Source organism: Blennius ocellaris (genome assembly GCF_963422515.1).
Source record: "Blennius ocellaris genome assembly, chromosome: 23".
Classification (NCBI taxonomy): domain Eukaryota; kingdom Metazoa; phylum Chordata; class Actinopteri; order Blenniiformes; family Blenniidae; genus Blennius; species Blennius ocellaris.
In genome coordinates this window covers 5,484,745-5,506,841 of record NC_137672.1, presented here as the reverse complement: position 1 = coordinate 5,506,841, position 22,097 = coordinate 5,484,745, and the positions used below count along the sequence as shown (strand labels likewise).

Sequence of the window (22,097 nt, the reverse complement as noted above, 5' to 3'; positions counted from 1 at the left end):
CCTCCTCATTCCAAACTTCAGTTCGGGTGTTGGTCGGTCTTTCTCGTCGTTCAGCTTCGTGGGGTCGCTCCTCCGTCCATCTCATCGTCCTCTTTGTGTGTTTTCTTCTGCTGTTTTTGTTTGTTTGTGGCTTTTGGCACTCTGCTTCCCCCCCGACTGGATTACATGAACTGCATCTGTACACAGCAGGGGGGAGAAGCGACGCCTGGAGTTAGACGACATGAAAATGATGTCGCAACGCAGAGAAGTAGACAAGACCATGAAACCGCAAAAAAAAAAATCTCATTCTGAATAATCTCAGACCTTGTTTCGAGGTTTTCAGGTTAAAAAAGCACTTTTTTTTAAAAACATTTTAAGGGTTTTGAGAAAGTCTTTTGTTCACATGCACACTCCAGGCTTTGTACTCCAGTCATTATGTTGGACTGTAAAAAAAAAAAAAAAAAAGCTTTGACAGTCAAAGTTAGTCGGAGGTGATGAATCACGAGCCACAACACTTTTTTTTCTTTTTTTTTTAAAGTTGCAGCTTCAAGGCTTTCATGTGTGTCGTCACGTTGTTTGTTCTCTACCAGGAGCACAATATTTTCTTCACATAGTAGCAAAACCTCTTTTTAATCAATCTTCACGTTTCTTATCCCTGTGTGTGTGTGTGTGTGTGTGTGTGTGTGTGTGTGTGTGTGTGTGTGTGTGTGTGTGTGTGTGTGTGTGTGTGTGTGTGTGTGTGTGTGTGTGTGTGTGTGTGTGTGTGTGTGTGTGTGTGTGTGTGTGTGTGTGTGTGTGTGTGTGTGTGTGTGTGTGTGTGTGTGTGTGTGTGTGTGTGTGTGTGTGTGTGTGTGTGTGTGTGTGTGTGTGTGTGTGTGTGTGTGTGTGTGTGTGTGTGTGTGTGTGTGTGTCACCTGGGCTCCAGGCATGGGGGCAAAGGGGTTGGTGGGTCTGAGAACAGGCTGGTTGTACATCATTGGCTGAGGAGCCATGATCTGTACGCCGCCCATCTGACCCATCTGAGGGGGCGGGACCTGAGGACGACACAAAACCCTCCGTCACTCCACCGAGTGACACGTCAATTCCACCGCGAATATAAGTAAAACGCACACCCGCTCTCATTTACCAGCTTTAATGTGACGTTTAACAATCGAGAATTGCTGCTCGGCCGAGGGGTCGAGAGCAGGCGTGTTCAGATCGACTGAAATCTTCTAGATTTGTCCAGGTTTCCACTTTTTCTTTCACTCGTTCGGAGTGAAGGACGTCACTTTGAGGCTTAAGCCTCAAAGCAGTTGTGATAAATCCTGTTTTTGTGGGTTTTTTCCACTCACGGCGAGGAGGAATCCTGTTGAAATCTAATCATTTCCTACCAATCTGTCATTTTTAGCTCCCTGCTTTGAAAGCTCACAGCGTGGAGTTCACACCAGGAACAAAGAGACCAATACTTGACGATGGTGGCTGTGTTCTTGGGGAGAACGTACAGAATACATGTGCTATATAACAGAGGAAACACGAATGAAAATGGGAAATGCAGGTCACGTTTGGACTTCGCCATTACTTTGTACGTCACTGCAAAACTCACCATTCCATACACAGGCACTTGCGGTGTGGTCATGGGAAAAGCCATGGGAGCTGGAGCCTGAAAGAGAGCAGAGAAAGTCTCTATAACTGGAGAAAAGAAAGAAAAAAATGACCAGAGTCAAACAGTTTACTGTGGAAAACGTGGGACCAATACATTTCAGCCGATTCCCAAAAATATAACAATCACTGGTTGTGCAGGTTGTTTGTGGATGAAGGTCATTTAAAGCGGCTATAAAGTGTCAAATGTTCTTGGTCTGGAAGTGGGGATGGAGATTCTGCAGCCCTGATGTTGACGACATAATATTAATATAAGAAAACACAAAGCCGGGCGTCGCTGTTTAATGTGAACATTTACCACGCAGTCATCTGCATACAGCAGATACCGACTTTTCTGCGTCTGACGGTCGTTAAGGAAGTGCCGCCTTCTGAAGGGGAAATAAAAAGAAGAAATAAAAATGTTTCCAGCAGATCGTTGACATTTAAACAGGGCCAGTATCTGGATGGACGCCACAGTTAATGCTGAAGCGTGTGCACATTAGGATCACAGCGACGCGGCGTGTGGCCCAGGTCCTGAGTGGCCCCCTGCTGGGAGCCATCATTAGTGGGGGGAGGGGGAGGGGGCGTTCGGCCGTGCCCTGTGCTCTCTGAGCAAATCACAACCACTCTGTGACGGGCAATTTGCGGTGCGCTGCAGCGAGGAGCCCGACGTCCTGATGGCGCACGGGAGGATGAATATGAACAGGTGGGACGAGCCATCGATTGGCGGCGGCGTCAACAGTTTGCGGAGTCACTGTTCCCTCGAACACGAGCGGGATTTCATCGCTCCGTGTCGTCTGCAACCGGACGTGGGGACGCTTCACCCCCGGAAGTCCCGCCGCTTTCAGGAAAGCGATAAAAAATTTTTAAAAACCAGCTCGCGGGAACACGCCGCGGCCTCCCCGGGCCTCATCCGTCATCGTAAACGAGACGACCGTGGCATTTCCAACATGACTTTATCGCGCCGCCGTCACTCCGGCTGCATTAACTGCACGGGGCCCAGATCTCTCTCACGCCGGCTTGGATGAGCGGAGGGAAGTGAAAACACTACATTAGCCCAGAGTAATTAGCCACAAGGAGTCGTACATTACTGCGGCTGTCTCATGTGAAATGATGGATTGCGTTCGTCGAGGCAGAGCAACGGTAAGATTCCAGCGTTTAAGCGGCCAAAAAAAATAAAAAACGTCACTCCTATTATCCTGCAATTGCTACAAACGCAGCGGCGGCCGGATCAACGCTTCAGATGAAGATGAAGAGCAGCAGAATCCAGGAATACAGTAGACATTAGTCCCGTCACTGTAGCTTCCACCTAATTTACGTACAACATTCAGTATTATCTTAAATGGTCAAAACTTACTGGGAGGAATTTCTTTTTTTTTTTTTAATCCTCAGAACTGAAGAGCTTAAATTTTTACATGAATCAATTCTGCCTTTATATATTCGCATTTCACACAAAACAAATCTACATTTCATTTGGTTAGTTCGTTCTGGAAATCTCTTGTGACTAAAGTCTCATTTACATTTAAATCTACCCATGATTGATGTTAGAAACTAAAAATTCGGCCAAGTCGCCATGAAATGTTTCTATATGGAGATAAAAAAAAAAACGACTTATTCAAATATATTGTCCTGGAATTAAAGCTATTTTTTGCCCTGCAGCTTGAAGTACAAGTACTCCCACACTTATATATTCTTTGCTTTGATGCCATCATGTTGCTTTGGAAACACGAAACTTTTCCGATAGGAAAACGACACTTTTGACCCCAAACCCCATTTTATGTGAGGAAACTATACCGAATGACTTGTACCTTCACGATGTACTCTATAATACACGTTTGTATCAGGGGCGTGTCCTGCACGTTTTAGTTCCCTGCTTCAGCAGACCTGAACGCAACGATGACATCATCGCCAAGGTTGTGAAAAAGCCCAATAACGAGCTCCTCATCACAATCAGGCGTGTTGAAACTGGGAGGAGCTAAACCCTGCAGGACCGGTTGACTCGTTGACTGCTTCCTGTTGTCATGGCAACACTTCCAACTTGGATTATTCATGTTTTTTGTCTTCAATCCAGTTTGAGAATCACTTTTTGGGGGGAAACGTTCTGCTTCTCGTGTCGTGTCGAGCTGCATGACGACGTCGCCTCATAGCAACGACGTCCCGTCGTTCAGGTTGACGAGGTGGAGTTTGTGTTCTTTAATTCACTGTTTTTCAACCACTGTGCCGCGGTACACTGGTGTTTCTCCAGATCTAGTCAGGTGAGCCGTGGGAAATTATCCAATTTCACATTTTTTCTAAAAAACATTTGCTCTCACAGCCGCAGTGTGTTGAAGAGTAATCATGTATAAATACTCTTCACCACTAGATGGCAGCACAGAACTTTGCCGTTGAAATGTAAACTGACAGACGTCAGTGTGGTTAATCTCCACCTCCTGCTACCATCTTGTATCAAAGTACTGTGTCAGTGACAGTGATGGAGAAGTTTTTGAAAAGGAAGAATGTGAACCAGGATCTCAGCTCTTCATCCATCAGGTCCAGGTTTCACACTGAGGGAGTCACTATTAAAAAAAGAAATTGGGAAATACTTTTTTTCTGTATTTATTTGATTCTTGTTGATAAAACTTTGATGAGAAAGACTTTATATTGTTAATAGAGGCTACAGAGTTTCACATTTTAACATTTTCAGGTGGTGGTGTGCCTCCAGATTCTTCCAAAGAAAAAAAAGTGCCTTGGCTCAAAAAAGGTTGAAAAACACTGTTTTAATTTGTGTCTCGTTGTGCCTTGCGTCCACCGTGCGTCTCGGAGCGTCTCTGTGGCGGCACGTGGTTAAAAAACAATGGCTGCTATTGTTCCCTGAACTTTCCCCCCCCCCCCAAAAGTCGGAGGCAGAAAACGGCGCGGGAGAAACACTCCTACAGATCCTCCGTCTCGGCACGCAAGCTGTCGGCCGCCGATGCGTCGTGTTTTACTTCCACCGCTTCCTGTCTTCTCGCGCTCAAACCTCACGCCTCCCGGAGCGTTTCCTCTCCGTCTTGTGTTCGTCTCCCCGTATGACTTTTTTCTTTTCGTGTGTTGTTTTTGAAAGACTTTTTTTTTTTGTCGTTCCTTTTTCCGTGGCGTCTTTCATCCGGAGTTTGAGCATTCAGAGCCGAGCTCCCGCCGTCACCCCCCCCCCCCCCCCCCCAGCCGCCGCCGTCTCCTACGACGTGGGCGGCGTTCTCGGAGCAGAGTCAGACTTCTGACCCGACGCGACCCGCCGGGTTAAGTAAAGGATGAATAAAGTGAGACGCTTTGCCACGGCTCCTGTCTGGCATCGCAAGTATCAAGCCGGCGGGGGGCTGCTGCAACCTTTCGCCTTCTGGCGGGAATCACAGACGTGGGAGTTTCACTTGTCATGCCTGACGCGCCACAGCCGACTCATCCGCCGCCGTTACCTGTGATGTCTCCTGCATTCCCTGCCGCGCGCCGCCGTGACTTATTTATCATGTTTGCCGCTTCTGCAGACGTGCATATTTAGTTTCCCCCGTTCCGGGGAGTCTTAATGAGCTCCTCTATTAGTAGAAGCTCTGCTGTTCCGCTGGACGGACGTCTGAAGGCCTGATCGGGTCGCTGCTGAACACGCAATGGACAGATTTGTTTGTATAAGACAAACCAACAAAAAAAAACTACCAAGCATTTCAGTTTGCTTTGCATACAGGGAAAAATAATAAATAAATAACCAGGCTGTCTTCATCGTGCTGCTGAATTAATCCCCCACAGGCGCTATTTCTTCTCGCTCGCTTGTCGGCGAGAGTCAAAAGGTGAAGCGATGCAGCCGAGAGACGAGAGGCCGAGTTAGACGAGAGGCACGTCGACAAGACGCCGCCCTGACTTAAGATGATCACTTTTAAAAATTGAGGCGCAAATAAAAAAATAAAATACCTAAAGAAAAGGAAACCAAAGTTTTGTGCCGTTGGTTTACCGAGTAGAGTTTAGGAGTTACAGTTGGACGTGGGGGGGGGGGGGGGGGACGTCTGCCGGGTGTGAGTGGGAGTGAGCGTGTTGTTTTCCTGGACTCCTGGGGAATTAAATTCCATCTATACGCATCATTCTGGAGGCAGAGAAGCTTCACCGTCCGGAGGTTTGAGTTGGTTTAAGGTCCAAGACGTTCAGGCAGAAGCTGCCAAGTTTAGGCTACAACTGTAGAAAAATGGAACCACGTCCATATAACGTCCCCAGAAGTCGTAAAATGATGAGACAGTCAAATGGCCAATCCCAATTCTACCCCTTACCCCTACCCCTTTGAAGTGCGCGTTCAGGAGAGTCTGAGGGGTGTCCCATGTCACCATTGTGCAGAGGTGGAGGGGTGAGGGGAAGGGCTATTCACCCCTCTAAACAAAGCGTTTACAGATGCACACTTTAAACAGAGGGGTAGGAGGACATGGCGCCGAAGGACTTGCATTTCACATATATACGCTTCTAAAGTTATATAAACCTGTTGTGTTTTTTACTAGTAAGAACGGCATTAGCGTAGCGCTGCCGCATGGAGCTTCTGTGTGTATTTGTTTGGTAGAGACCGTGTTTATAACATTTCATTATTACACTGTAGAGTTCCAAAGTCTTCTAATATGGGTGTTTTGAAAACAGGGACCCCCGAGCAAACAAGGAAGCTCCTCCGCTTTCACATGGTGAACGAGGAAATATTTCTGAAGTCCAAATACAAAAACTGAAGTAATCCATGTCTCCGTCTATTTCTTGGCCTTGATCTGGGAAAGGCGGAAAACGAAACAAAGCAGCCAAGCTACTGCAACACGTTGAATTTGGGACGGCAGGACGACGCTCCGGCTGGAAAATCAACAAACATCCGTGGTTCAGCGCTGCTGAAAGAACGGCGCCGCATTATGACGTCACAACTGTGAGACGGAGCGAGAGGGGGAGGGGCTGAGCAGAGGGAGAGGGGTGTCCCAAATCTAAGGGCTGAAACTTTTATCCCTTTGCCCTCGTTTTGGAGGGGAAGGCGGAGGTGGAGGGCTAAGGGGTAGGGCTACAAAATTGAATTGGGATTGGGCCAAAGTGACTCAAACTGCTGTAACTGATAGATTTCAGGATTAGAATGATCGCTTCAACTCAGAGGGGTTAAATCATAACGAGCTTCGGATGGTGGCGGGCGACATGGTTTCACTGTTGCGTCATGTGACACGTTGACAATAGAAAGACGATCTTCTGATAGACGCGCGACGGACGGAAGACGACCATTGACGTAAACATGTCGGTTCCGCGGCGGCAGCGAGCGATATGGAGGAGGCTGCGTCTGGTATCTGGAGATGTGAACGAGAGAGCCGGTGGACGGTCCCGCTGAGTCGGCATTATTGAGACGGCGGAGGACTGGTCATGAGGGACATTAGCAGGCTTTCAGCTGGACACGGTGAAGGACCATGGAGGCAACATGTCCGCTAAGGTGTGGAGTGGCGGTTAACTTTGGTTTGCACTGTGGGGGGGCAGTGTGTGCTGGAAATATCTAAGTGTTTCCATGGAGACGGAGTTGGAAGGTTTTTAAAAAGTTGTGTGTTCCGTGGCCCAGAGAAGTGTAAATGTGGCCAAAGTTGTAGTTTGTGCTTTAGTTTTTTGTTTTAAATGACTTTTCTTGTATTTGCTCTACACACAGTGTCTTTGTTGTGAGAAGACACGATCAAAGACCGCCGACGTTTTGCTTTTTCAAATATAGAAAAGATGCACATTTAATATTGATATATTGCTTTGAAAGAAAATATTTCATGCAGGTCAAACAAACTATGGCCGTCGACGCTGAAGTGACACTTGATCGACCCGATGAAGCCAAAGAAACTGAGCAGGGACTTCCTGTGATGAGTTGTTGTTTCTTTTTTCTTATGCAACTCAGGAAGGGTGAAAGGGTTATTGGTAGGAATTGGGTGAGAGACGAAAAACATTCTTCTGAAACGAGTTTCTCTGTGGAAGTGGTGGAAGAAAGAGAGGTGACAGAGTGAAAACAAGAAGAGGAGGATAGAAGGAGGCAGGAAGACATTTGTTGAGTGAAGCTCGTTAGGACTTGTCTTACTAAACAGAGATAAGTACTTACATAACTAGTATAGAACATTCCATTCTGCATCGGGACGCAACAGGGAGGAAAAGGGACAAGAGACGAGAGAAGAAGAAGAAGAAGAGACGACAGACGTGAAGAACGGAGGAGGGAATCAAAGCAAACGAGCGGGAGGTGATGAAAGAGGGAGGCAAAGAGGACAATCGGAAGACGTGAGCGATGGAGAGGGAGAGGAGCGACGGGGAGGATTTGACCAGAAGTAAAAGAAGGGAGTGAGAAGATGAGAAGAGCAGAGTAAGCAGAGTGAATAAAAGATGTGGGGAGGCGGCGCGGCGGAAAAAAAAACAGGACGGGCAGAGCAGGAGGGAAGGAAGACGAGGGGATGATGGTGCAAAACGGGAGGGATGAGAAAAGAAAGGAAAGGATGAGGACGCACGGGACGGGAAGGGAGAGAGGAGAGAGAGTGACAGCAGGGGAGAGAGAGAAAGAGAGAGAGAGAGAGAGAGAGAGAGGGACAGGAAGGGAGGAAGCCGAGGGTTAGTGACAGTTTGTACTGGTCAGCCAGAAACTACAGTCCACACACACACACACACACACACACACACACACACACACACACACACACACACACACACACACACACACACACACACACACACACACACACACACACACACACACACACACACACACACACACACACACACGCACACACGCACACGCACACACGCACACACGCACACACGCACACACACGCACACACGCACACACGCACACACGCACACACGCACACACGCACACACGCACACACGCACACACACACACACACACACCATGCGCACAACACAGAAAAGAAGAAAACATGCAGACGACATGTTGAGACGTGTTTTTCTTTGCGTTTCACATAGAATTTCATTGAATTGATAATAAATGAATTAGATTAATACGTGAAACTGGTTGGTCTTTAGATTCTTCTACATTCCTTCACACTTAATAACGACAAGCGAGGCGACTTGAGGTTTTCATGCGACTGCGGTGATTCGTTTTCGTCTCAAACTGACGTGGAGGCTTCACATTTCTGCTTCACGCGTCTCGGAAGCACTTCTACTTTGACATCTTCCTTTAAAACGGAAACAAAAGACGAAGGTGTCGGGGCCTGCATGTCTGAGCCGGTCACTGAAACCTATTCTGCGGAGCAGGGATTGATTTTTCCAGCAATAATAATAATAATAACAATAAGTCGAGCAGAGTAAAACTGCGGTTTAAAGTCTTTAGACAAAGTCAAACAGCAGCCGAGCCCAGAAGCTGTTGCAGAAAACTGCACAACTATTAGCGTTTTCCCCTCCGATTACACAAAACAGTTCAACACTAGTGTATATATGAAACTTTAGCAGTTGTGTTCGCCTCGTTTTAAAGGTTTAACATGTTTTTGTGGCTCCAGGTAAATTTGATTTGGTGGAAAAATCATAAAAAAAAGTCTCTTTTGGTCATAAAGGTTCCAGAGCGCTGGTCTAAAGAGTCTTTCTGGTCCACTTTATACCAAATAAATGCATTTATTATGTATTAATATTTATCAAAAGGGTTGCATTTGTCCAATTTAAAAACTAAAGGTTAGCTTTGTTAAACACGTTGGGTTTTTTTCATTAAAAGTTGAATTTCAATATGATTTTTCTTTTATCATTTAGTCAAATGATAAAAGCAGCAATAATAATAATAATAATAACAACAATAAGTCGAGGAGAGTAAAACTGCGGTTTGAAGTCTTTAGACAAAGTCAACCAGCAGCTGGCTCCGAGCCCAGAAACTCTCCGTTGCAGAAAACTGCACAATTATTAGCCTTTTTCCCTATCAAACTTCAAAACAGTAGTTTTATTCTTACCTCTGGACAAAAGTAAACAAACAGTGGATTGATCCTTTATCGGGTACATATTTGACTTCCGGGTTTCAGGAGCTTCTGGCTGTGAAACAGTTTGAAGGCTTTGTTCATTCAGAACCTCTTTGTGAGGATCTGAAGAGTTTAGAGTGACGGTGGCGGAGGTCTGACCCCCACCCTCCGTTTTCCTGACCGACTGTCCAGAATTAATAAGGACAATTATTAACAGGAAGAGTCAGACTGAACTGGATCGGTGTCGGAGGCATGCTCTGCGGGAAGTTTTCTGTATTTGACGACAACATGCGACCGTGTGTGTGTGTGTGTGTGTGTGTGTGTGTGTGTGTGTGTGTGTGTGTGTGTGTGTCCTCACCACATGCTGTACAGGCATGGGCGGCGGCGCCATGGGGGCGGGGCCCCACTGCGTGGTGGACATGGTCTTGTTCTGCCAGTTCTGGCCGCCGGTCAGCTTCTTCTCTCCCGGCTGGCTCCACTGCATCTCGGGCCTGTCCGGGGGAGACGGGATCGTAGATGGGTTATATTGCGAATATAATAAACGTGATAATAAGAAATATATATTCTAATAAAATAAATAAAATAACAAACGTTATAAAAAAAATACTCCGGGAACTTGTTTTTTTAATCCAGGGTCTCCAAGTGGGCGCGATAAATCCATACTTCAAGTAGAACTCCTGCTACTGTCTGTTAAAAACTTTCTTTTTCTTAGGAAGTTGTCGGCTCTTCTTCTGTTTCTTTTCCCCTCCGAGAAGAAACTTTCCAAAGACGTCTGTTGTCTGCTCATTTTGCTAGCTTGCGGGTTAAACGTTTGGCGCTCAAGTGGCCGAGATGTAACCGAGAGAGTCCGGTCATTTTTCAAAATAAATCCTAAGATTTGATAAGCGAATGTACGACAGGACGTTTCATTTGAGTCCAGGGCGCTGATGAACCTTTGTGGCCTGAAGCGGAGGTCTACAACCTGCAGCCATGAAGCCTCACCAAATTACACCTCAATAAACAATTTCTTACTTTTGTCATATTCAGAATGTCTTTTAGGTTGAAAAAGGCCAAAAAAAAACAAGCTAAAATAACAAAATTCTACAATGACTTTTTAAATGGAAAATGATTTTGAAATGGAATTTGTATTTGTTTTTAAGCAGTTTTAATTGTCTACAAGCAAAACTGCTTAAAAACAAATAGAAAATTGTTAAAATGACTCAAACGTCCTCCCTTCCTGTATTTCTACCACTATAACTCCTGTTTCGGTTGATTTAATCCTTTGTGTTTAGATTATTCACCGTTAAGCCTCGTACACATTAAAATTGAATGTTGCTTACTTTATTTTCATCCCGCCATATTTCATCTTTCTATTTATTCTGTGAGCACCGATGCTTAAAGGAATTTCCCTCTGGGATTAATAAAGAATTGCTGAAAAAGAATGAAACTGCTGAAAATGTAATGAAGTGTTTACTAACCGTATTTAAATTTGAAACTTCACAAGTGCAACACAAAAGAGTTTGTTATGTTTAAAAACTAGTTTATATATGAAACTTTAGCAGTTGTGTTCGTCTCGTTTTAAAGGTTTAACATGTTTTTGTGGCTCCAGGTAAATTTGATTTGGTGGGAAAATCCAAAAAAAGTCTGTTTCGGTCATAAAGGTCTAAAGAGTCTTTCTGGTCCACTTTATACCAAATAAATGCATTAATTATGTATTTAAAAATAATTAATTCTCCCAATATTTTTCAAAACTGCAGTTTGTTATGTTGCATTTGTCCAATTTAAAAACTAACGAACTGGAGACATTGACTTTGTGAGCCATTGGAGTTAAATTAGTGTTTTTTGAGAGACATTATGCACTTTAATCACCTTTTTGCACTTTAAAAGTGACGCAGATTGAGCCGACCATCGACTGATCCACACTTATTTAAGAGTCACATTTGTCACCTCGATAAATCAAAACAAAACCCTCCACTATAAATAAAATGTTGATTTTCACAGAACTCTGCAGCGGCTGAAGCGTCGCATGCAGCTTTATTAACACTTTATTAAACAAGCCGCCACACTGAGTCCCTCCTGCATGTTTCTCTGAAACTGAAACCTGCGTTACGGCTGATTTAACTTCTCGAATTCCCACAACTCGCCGTGTTGCTGGTTTGATCCGAGATCCCAAGCGCGATCAAAACAACCCCCGGTGCATCTCGTCCACAGACAAACGTCACGATCCTCCCTAATTGAACCAAAAAACCTGCAAAGTTTGGAGGCAACGTTGAGGAAAAAGTAGCGTCGTTTCGGGGCGACTTACTTCTTGGCGGGGGTCCCACCGAACTGCAGATCTGAGGACGGAGAGAAACATAGAAAAACTGATTGATCATAGTTAAAAGAAAGGTGAAGACAAAAAAAAAAAAAAAACAGTGAGGCACTTTTTTTTTTTTTTTTTAATTATCCCTTCCCTCCGTGTTTTTCCTCAACTTTGTTCTGTTATTCCTGAAGAGATTGAAACTGTGCAAGTTAATGAGCCTCACTGCCAGATTCCCACTGTGTGTCCGACAAACCAGGGATTTCAATGGAAACGTGGACATCACCGTGTATTCTATACATTAAAAAGGTCCGTTATGTAACACCCCTCCCCCGACAAGACAAAAAACTGCAGCGCGGAAAACTTTTCTCCCCCTCGCGTGGACGTGCATGTGGACACTCACTGCCCACGAGGTTGGCCAGAGAGGAGTCCAGGTCGGTGGCGAGCAGCTTCCCTCCGGGGTGGAGGGCCATTTGAGGAGGCGGCGGCGCCGAGTGCGTGGGAAGCGTCGGCTTGAGCAGGTCGCCGAGAGCATCGAAACCTGACGGGGAGAGACGTGGTGAATGAGACCAGGAACGAGGGGGAGAGAAAAAAACCTGAATTTCCTGATTAAGGATGGATGTTCAGGGATTAACAGAGGAGAGAGAGAGAGAGAGAGGAAGGAGAGAGAGAGAGAGAGAGAGAGAGAGAGAACTTGTTTAAAACTAAAATTAAGGAGGTGAGAAGTGTTTTCCTCGTCCCAAGAAGCCAGTCAAGCATCGACTTTCTCCACGTCGGAGCAGTTCTAATCCTTCGATGGGAGAATATCAGGAGTTTCTCATTACTTGCGTTTTTTTTTTTTTCCCGTTTGGACCGGCTAACATCAAACCGAACTATTTTCATAGTCGAGCCACATTCTCGGTTTAGACTGAGAAGAATTCAACATTATACCACTTCCTCCTCCCGCCATGTACCTTCACGTTTCATCTCTCTTGCTGGAATGACTTTAAAGTCCTAGTGAAATGAAACTTCGACCTCCAAAACACTCTGGTGTCGCTTCTAGGGACATTTTTTATGCTAACTGGCTCAAGGGTAAAATGTTAAAACACGGCAATCTGCGAGAAAATAGCCGATAAACGTTGGTATTTCCGCTGCTGGGCGGAGCTTCTGACAATAATAGAGTGACATCACGAGTTGTGCAGACGCCCAAGTTGTGTTTACATTATGGAGGATCAGAGTTTTGACCACGAAGAGGCTGAATTTAACCATATTTCATCATCATCATTTCAAACCCAGTGATTGATGAAGAAGACACAGAATGTGTCGTTCTGCCATCGGTGACCCCGTCTGGAACATGTTTGAGGAAGCAGAAGACGCTTCGTCCTCCATTCGTCCTCGTCTCCTCGCCTCAGCAGCCGCCAGTTTTCACCTTTGAGGCTTTGAGGCTCCTAACTTTTGGCAGAACGACTTCCTGGATCATGATGAAGCGCTTTTCTGACTGTGGAATCACCGAAGATGAGTCCAGGTTTTACTTGATCGTATATTAGCCGCCCGAGCTAACGGCTAGCTGCTCCCGCCACCTCCTTCTCTCCTCTCTCGGTCTCTTCCAGGCTCAATCTTTCATCAAGGCTCATAAAACACCGACTATAACTTCAAAACACTGTTAAACTTGGATATTTAAGAGGAAACAAGTCAATGTAAACACAACAGATGGAGATCTGCACAACTCTTGACGTCACGCCCACGAAGAAGGATTCCCCCGACTTCCTCGGCTGGAGATTCAAAATTCAAATAACTTTGTTATGCGACAACAGTGGTGGGGCAGAGTCGGAGGAACCTTAGAAGTAGAACCACAACTATCGTATATCGTGTGTTTCATTTCACCGGGACTTTAAATTGTTGAACATTTCTGAAAATGACTAAAGATGGCTAAATCACCTGAAAATGTGTTAAATTCTCAAAGTGGCGAAAATATCTAAACGTCCTTAATCCTGATTGCATCTAATCATTGCAATATAAGCACCGATTAAAAAAAAAAAATTAAATAAATAAAAATAATTTAGTTCACCCGGTCATCTATGATTTAATGTGAATGCTAAACGCGAGCGCGCAGCAATTGGTGCGACATGAATTGAGAAATTACGAAAAAATTTGAAATTGTTCTTAAGAAATAGGAGAACTTTGACGAACCGACTCAATTTTCCAGCCTAACTTTCCCAAAACGTGCGGCCGTGGCGGCGCCGGACAGTTTGGATGTGAGAATTTTAAGACTATATTCCTCCTTAACAAGAACCTCAAACAGACCGCGAGTCTCTCTTGTCAAGTGAATTTCGCCTGTGGGCTTCTTTTGAACATTTGCCTTCAGCAGCAGCTCCACCCAGACGCCTCGCCTCGCCTCCATTTCCCCAACCCGCCGGGTTCCATCACTTCCCAGCCAATAATCCCTGAGTCAGTAGCTCACGGCCGTTTGCCGGAGATGATTGATTTATCTGTTCCCGAGCCGTCGTGTAACAACACTTCCACTCCCCAACCAGTGATTAGTTGGCCGGGGGTTTCGGGGGGGGGGGGGGACAAGAGTCATTTCCCCGTGTCGGCGGAACGCGAGCGTGTGAGGGCCTGCGCTAACAACCGTCCGTGTCGGCGCTCATTGAGCTAATGGCTCCTCTCTGCCGGTACCGAGCCGGAGGTGTGACTCTGTGTGGAAGTGGTCAATAAGAGCAGGAGAGAAGACTCTTCGTCGCTTGGACACGACGTGGTTGGAACAATATTAGTGCCTGGATCAAGTTGAAATTCACGATGAAATTTGAAAACGCGCATTAAGAAACGCACACGCCACACGCAACCACCAGGGGGACCGGTGTGCAGCGTAATAAAGCAAATTATATACAACTACGCCAACGCAGGAGACATTTCTGTCAAATGTTCGCACAAAGCTGAACAGGCAGTAGGAATGTAGATATTCTACACACAAGCTGAAAAACTGGCTGTAAAAAGGTGACATTTATTCCAAAAGGGACTGAAGAGAGGACGATGAGGAAGTGAAGGCTGTAAAATGTGGAGGAGGAGGAAGAGGAAGAGGAGGAAGAGGATGGATGGCTAAAAAAGAAAAGAAGGCAACTGACGCTGGTGGAAAAAAAATAAGAGGAGGAATAATATTTAGTTAGGATGCAGGCCTGACAGTGGTGCTGACACAAGAGATTCAGAAAACACTTTTCCTGCTAGCTTAGCAGACGAGAGAAAAAAAGGGGGGAGAGCGGAGATAAACACACGGAGACGGACGCGAGGAAGATGTCGAGGAATTTAGGGAGAGAAAAGGGGAGGAATTAAGAACGAGTGGAAGAGGAATGAATTCGAGTTTGGCCTTTTTAATTCAGTCTCGGCGTTTCTATTATTGTTGTCTGGGTGATGAAACACCGGCGGTGCAGGTGATTCTTCCTCGTTCTTTAAAACCACCGTGTCAGTGAATAAATGGAAGCAAACGGAGAGAGAAAGTCCGAGGGTGGAGGAGCTTCCTGCGCTGGATCACACACTGCATGGAAATTAATTGGCATTTTGAATAAAAGACGCATAAGAGCCGCTGAAGCTAAGCCGAGCGGTCATGCAGTACCAACACCTGCCACAAGGTGGCGCAGTGAATCTCTTCCCGTGCGTTCCGAGAACAGAAGTCGCAGATCGTTGTCGCCAGCTACAAGTGTTGAACAGGGCATTGAGCAAGGCACTTTGCCCACTGCTGAGGCACAATGACTCACTACTGCCACACACTGGAACAAAAGCTAAATATCTAGATGCTCCTGTGAGCGACACTGTCTTTAACGATTTCGTCATTTCAAAGCAGCTCCGTCTGCAACCCGCGGCTGACGCTTTCTGAAAATTACTCGTAAATAAACAGTTTGCTTTCATTTTTATTTACATATTTCACCGATTTTTTTTTAAATGTTATTTTTATTTAATCTTAGCCAAAAACAGCTAAATGGAGTTAAACAGCCAGAATGTCTGGAATTCCAACAATTGATACAATAGCTAAAACAACTCAAAAAGTAATTTAAAAAATACATTAAAAATGACAGAAATTGCTCATATAGTTCTCTTTTTTCAGGAAAAGGAAGAGAAAAGAAAAAAATAAGTAAAGGAGATGAAAAAACGGGGGGGGGAGGGGAAATGCTAAAATAGCTTAATCTGCTATAAATTGTTAAATAGATAAAGTGGCTAAAATAGCCAAGACGCATGAAGTAGCTAAAGTGGCTAAAATAGCCACATTCCGAGAACAGAAGTCGCAGATCGTTGTCGCCAGCTCCAAGTGTTGAACAGGGCATTGAGCAAGGCACTTTGCACACTGCTGAGGCACAATGACTCACTACTGCCACACACTGGAACAAAAGCTAAATACTTAGATGCTGCTGTGTGCCACATTTTAATGATTTCTTCATTTTAAAGCAGCTCAGTCTGCAACCCGTGGCTGACGTTTTCTGAAAATTACTCGTAAATAAACAGTTTGCTTTCATTTTTATTTACATATTTCACCGATTTTTTTAATTTTATTTTTTATTTAATCTTAGCTAAAAACAGCCAAATGGAGTTAAACAGCCAGAATATCTGGAATTCCAACAACAATTGATAAAATAGCTAAGACAACTAAAAAAAAAAAGCATTAAAAATGACAGAAATTACTGATATAGTTTTCTCTTTTTTCAGGAAAAGGAAGAGAAAAGAAAAAAATAAGTAAAGGAGATGAAAAAGGGGGGGGGGGTGCCAAAATAGCTTAATCTGCTATAATTTGTTAAATCGCTAAAGTGGCTAAAATAGCCAAGACGCATAAAATAGCTAAAGTGGGAAAATCCATGAAAAAGGGAGAAGAAAATTTCTGAAAAGGGCTGAAAGACGGAAAAATCTAATAAAATACATCTGAATTACACCCATGACTTTATGAATACAAACTAAATATTAGCTTGGATAGAAATTTATTTCAGAGGATCTACATGTTTTTACGCTCCAGACAGGAAAATTGTTAAAAAGTGGGTTTTCTCATTATAAAGGTTGTCGACCCCCCCGTGTTCCAGGATCAGCAAACACATACAAATGTTTTGGTCGTGTGTCTTAAGTTTCTCGCCGTCTGATGTGCTTGATATCAAATTCCACAGAACGACAAAAAGCATTTAAGGTAAGTGCAGAAAATATGGAGTCCTGCTCATTTGAAGCGATAGTCGGCACCTGGTGAGCGCACAGGGCTGCACTTCATTTACAGGCACTTACGAGAAATGAGCTCATAGATTTGCTTCAATAGAAAAAAGCTCAATTCTGACATGATTTTCTCTTTTTAACCACAACGAGCTCCAACTAACCATCAACACCCTTCTTATCGACGCGATAGCGTCACATATTTGAACGACGGAGAGAAAACCGGTGGAATCAGCATAGACGAGATTCTTTTCCTGCGCCAGGTGTTTGCTGTTTTAATAAGGAGCCGCGCGTCTCAGAAGCTGGGGCGCACCGCTGAGGGACAGGAAGTGGATTTAAAGCTGTTCTCTGTCAGATTTGTACAAAACAACATGGGGGGGGAGAGCAGCTGTTTGAAATGTGTCGGATTGACTCGAGGAGTCAAAAAAAAAAAAAAAAAAACAGATAGAAATCAGTCTGAGGATCCAGACAAGAAGTCAAGACTCTATATGGATTATCTATCATAACATTGTCTGTTCACATGCAGGACGACTGGAAACGAGACCTGAAATCTCCCCGGGCTTTGATTCTTTCAGAAGATCAGCCGCTACCTGTTAATACGGCCGGCCACAGAACGCAAACGCGCCAATGTGGAGCGTCAACATACAAAAAAAGGGAAGATTCAGATTCAGATCACAATATGTAAAATGTGTCGGCTGTCAAAAATGCTAAATATGGGAGGAACGACGGAGAAGTGGGGAAGCTGGTGGAGCTGACTGAAGGTGAGGAGAGCTTTAGAAACACAGAAATGAATCAGTCAGTCCTTCAGAAAAATCCACTTCTGACAAAAAAAAAAAAGCCGAGTGCAGCACAAATACAGGTGAAAGTGTACAAAAAAAGAAAAACTGTTGAAGAATGAAGACCTTGCAGACGAGACAGAGGGGGAAGAAAGAGGAGTGGAGAGAGAGAGCGAGAGAGAGAGCAAGAGAGAGAGCGAGAGAGAGAGAGAGAGACAGACAGAGAGACACAGAGACAGAGAGAGAGACACAGAGACAGAGAGAGAGACAGAGACAGAGAGAGAGACAGAGAGACAGAGAGAGAGAGAACGAGAGAGAGAGAGAACGAGACAGAACGAGAGAGAACGAGAGAGACAGAGACAGAGAGACAGAGAGCAGATGGAACAGAGTTGCCTGGGTGATTCTCGTCTTGTGAAGTGTGATGGGGAGACAATGAGGCAAAAGCAGAGAGATGAAATATCAGGGAGGAGGAGGAGGAGGAGGAGGAGGAGGAGGAAGGTGGGACTGGTGTGAACAACAACAAAAACAAAACAGACTGGCAGAAGCAGACAGATGGGACGGAGCGAAATGACAGAGGACATGCAAACAGACGTGGACGCACATACAAACAGTAACAAACACACGCGCGCACACACACACGCACACGCACACGCGCGCGCACACACACACACGCAGGACTATTAGTGAGGTGTTGCCAGTCGTCCAGATGGCGTGTTGGTCGTCGTGGCCGCAGCTTCAACACGAGCTCTATTAATAGCAGGAAGTTAGTCTGTCCAAACCGCCGCGAGCCTCCGACCGCCCAGTCCCAGCAGAGCAGGAAGACAAGCCCGACGGGGAGATACAAGATTAGAGCGAGACCGAGATCAGCAGCCCCCCCCCCCCCCCCCCCATTCCAAAAAAAAAAAAGAAGAAATCAGCTCAACACTGGCAAATGTACCAAGAAGCCATGCAGCAGCTGTGCAAACACCACGAGCATTAATGACCACGGCGCTAACGAGGCGGTAATTCATCACCGACGCAGGGAGAGAAAAAAAAAAACGATCCTCGGAATTCATTTGGAGGAATTTCTTTCCCCCCGAAGGGATGTTTTGTGATTGGTGGCCTGTGTGGTGATTCTGCTGTGACGGAGGCGTCCTAAAAGGGAAACTGGGAGCGACGCCAGTCTAAACTGGAGGTTCTACAACACTTTAGACATTTCTAGAACCAGAGACGTCCGGTGGCGACGCGCCGGTGGACTTCCTGTCACGATGCCTGCTGGGTTGTTAGGCGAGTGTGTGTGTGTGTGTATGTGTGTGTGTGTGTGTGTGAGGCGAGACCTCGCCAGATCGTTTTTGCTTAGTTGCTAGTTTTAATAGTCTGGATAGAAAGTACAGCAAGAAGCACCTGGTTCATTCTGGGCTCGCCGCTTTCCAAGAGCTGGAATCTGGAATGTCTCCCATTCGTACGAGTTAATAAAAAAAAAAAAACAGAAATAGTGAGTGATGGGCACCAACACGGGCAACGTTTAGAAGGTTTAGTGGAAAAAGCTGCTTGGTTCTGCAGCTCTCTCTCTTTACACACTGAGTATTCCTGTGGATTTCCTCCAACAGCGAGACTCTAGACCAGGGGTCAGCAACCCTCCACTGCGTCTCCTTGAGCCTCGGTCCCACTGCAGTTCACCCTGGAGGGACGTAAGGAGGCAAAGCCACCCAGAGCTCAGTCCCTCTACAAAGAGTGGTAACATGTAGGGTCGTGAACGACGCAGCAATGTGACGTCATTACAACAATAATGGATGAAGAACGTAGAATTGACTGGTGTCTGAAGCTGGGAGCTTCCTGTACCTTTCACAGTAAAACTGCGACAATTCCAGGAGGTTCATTCCAGACTTGTTGAGAGTGACGGAACATTCTAGTGAATTACACAACAACTACAGGACATTAAAGACACAACACTCACACTCATGGTTCTAACAATCCACATCTCCCACATTTATCTTCCATTTTAATAATGTGTAGCAATAAAGGAGCTGAGAGCTGCAATGCATTATGGGAGTTTCTGTCTGTCGTGTTTTAAATGTAATTATTGGGGGTTATGTTAGGTTTGTAGTGTTGCTAATAATTGTGTTTTTGTTGCTTAGTTCATGTAGTTTAGTTTATTAGTTGTAAGTTGTCAACCAGCAGTGAAGAAGGTTTTGTGTGTCGTGTCCTCCTGGCATGGTCTTCCTGTGGGACTGTCAAAATAAAATGTGTGCGGCTCTCTGGGTGTTGTGTTCAGTGGGAAACGGGACCAAATGGCTCTTAGAGCATTAAAGGTTGCCGACCCCTGGTCTGGAACCAAAGATCCACTCAGAAGCTTTTCCTCCTTTCTGAATCCTCTCGATAAAGTCGACTCTCCCTGAGAGGGTTCGTCGCTCCACACCTGCACCTCCGTCATGACAAGAGTCTTCACAGGGAGACGCTCTTATCCTCTGCGCCTCCCCGGCGGTCGATAGCTGGCCGCGGCTCAGGAGTGACACGGCGACATCCGCGGCTCCAGATTGATGGTGTCGGTCGCAGGGAGGTTAAAAGAAAGGAAGCCAATGGAAAAGGGCGCCGAGCCAAACGTCTCCGACCCGAGGCACTTAAGAGCAACGGGTCCCGAGACGGCGCCGACTCGTCGTTTCCTCCATTTAAAAGGCTGCGGGTATTTGAAGAGTTCACGCTGGATTCAGGCGATTTTGACCAGCTGACGCCGTTTTCAGGTGGAAAAACCTGCTAAACTCACGATTCATGTGCTGATTTGACTGAAGCTGTGATCATTTCGCTTCTTTCAACACCAAACGATACGCTCACTTGTTATTATTATTTCATTGTTGCCGTTTATCCAGAGCAAAGTGAGCGCGGTTCCCGGGGAAACGCGTGACATCATAGAGCTGCAGGCACCAATCAGGAGTCGGGGGGGATTTCATTTGGCGTTTCCAATCAAATCTCACAAAATTCTGAGAAACTGTAAAGGAATGCATGCATCAAATTTGTTTAGCGATTATGGCTTAGCTTGGATTTTGATGGTTTTGAGAGCTTTAACACCAATAGTAAGTAAGTAAAATGCATTTATAAAGCGCTTTTCACAGATAAAATCCCAGTGCTGTACAGGAGAAAAGGCAAAATGTATATAGATGTGTAAAATTAAAGTGACCCATCAACCAAAAGCTCCTAAATAAACATGTTTTCAGATCCTTTTTAAAAGAGACAACAGAGCCTGCCAGGCGCAGAGACAGGGGGCAGAGCGTTCCACAGTCTCGGGGCCACAGACTGAAAAGACGGGTCCCCTCGGGTCTTATAATGAGTCTTAGGGACTTCAAGCAGGTTCTGGCCAGATGAAGAGTATGGCCTTCAAGAGGTCCAGGATGTACTGAGGGGCCGGACCGTTTAAGGGTCTGAAAGTCACTCGGACCTTAAAATCAATCCTGAATTTCACAGGGAGCCAATGGAGAGCCGATAAGACTGGAGTGATGCGAGACCTTCGAGGTTAACAACACCTGTTAGAAGTCTAGCAGCAGAATTCTGAACAATCAGCAGTTTGTTCGGAGCAGACTAATTCAGACAGGTAAAAACAAGAGTTGCAATAAGCCTTGTAGTGTGGCGGTTGTTAGGATCCAGGCCTCTCACCCAGAGGATTATGGGTAACGGGCGGGGTTTGGGTTCTCCTGCGCCCGGCTGTTGTGGGCTGTTCCAATCAAGTTCTGTGTTTGGCGAAATAAAGACGTGTTCCAAGATTCAGCTCTGCCTCATCCTTCGTCCTGCCACATTGGTGACCCCCGACGTGATCCAAACCCAAACCCCGCCCCCTTACCCATAATCCTCTGGGTGAGAGGCCTGGATCCTAACAACCTGCCACAGTAGATATGAAAGCATGAATACTACAACACTCCTTTTTTTTGCCTCCCAGGCTAGTGAAGTGAAGTGACCCGGTGTGGAGGAGCCGTACCCAGGAGGGTTAAGAGGAGCAGACGTCTCCACAAGCCAAACAGCAGGAGACGTCTCAGAGCCAGAAAGCTGCCACCCCCCCCCCCCCCCGGGGTGAAACGGCGGCAAGGCCTCCGGAGCCCGTCGGAGAGGGTTAGTGAAAAGCCAGCGCCGCCAGCAGAAGCCGAAAAAAAAAGTTGTTTTATTTTAGTTTTCAGTCCGACCCAGCAGACGGGAGCTTTACCGGCTGCAGGTTGTGGGCCGTTGCTACCGGCCGCCGCTTTATTCCCAAACACGGCATCGAAATCTACGGCCATGTCCGGGCCGGGCCGCTGCGGAGGCCGCCTGTCCAGTCCTGAGGATTGCAGTTAAACGTGACCGATTAGCGCCGATGACCTCCGTTGTCTTCTTCCATCCCGGCTTCTTCTTGACACTTTCACGAAGACGGCC

General features: G+C 45.8%; 1 protein-coding gene across 2 annotated transcripts in view; it reads right to left on the bottom strand.

The window, feature by feature from the left end:
• LOC308147133 (phosphatidylinositol-binding clathrin assembly protein) overlaps positions 1 to 22,097 on the bottom strand; it is a 106,395-nt gene continuing 84,298 nt past the window's right edge. The window contains exons 13-19 of one of the 2 annotated variants that reach the window (XM_080519221.1): positions 21,892 to 22,002; positions 12,197 to 12,334; positions 11,800 to 11,830; positions 9,874 to 10,006; positions 1,562 to 1,618; positions 894 to 1,013; positions 1 to 176 (exon numbers count right to left, since the gene is read on the bottom strand). In XM_080519221.1, coding sequence (XP_080375347.1) covers positions 162 to 176; positions 894 to 1,013; positions 1,562 to 1,618; positions 9,874 to 10,006; positions 11,800 to 11,830; positions 12,197 to 12,334; positions 21,892 to 22,002 — 605 coding nt within the window. In that variant the 3' untranslated portion in view covers positions 1 to 161. The remainder of the gene's footprint in view (positions 177 to 893; positions 1,014 to 1,561; positions 1,619 to 9,873; positions 10,007 to 11,799; positions 11,831 to 12,196; positions 12,335 to 21,891; positions 22,003 to 22,097) is intronic. The other variant, XM_080519222.1, reaches the window with a different exon arrangement.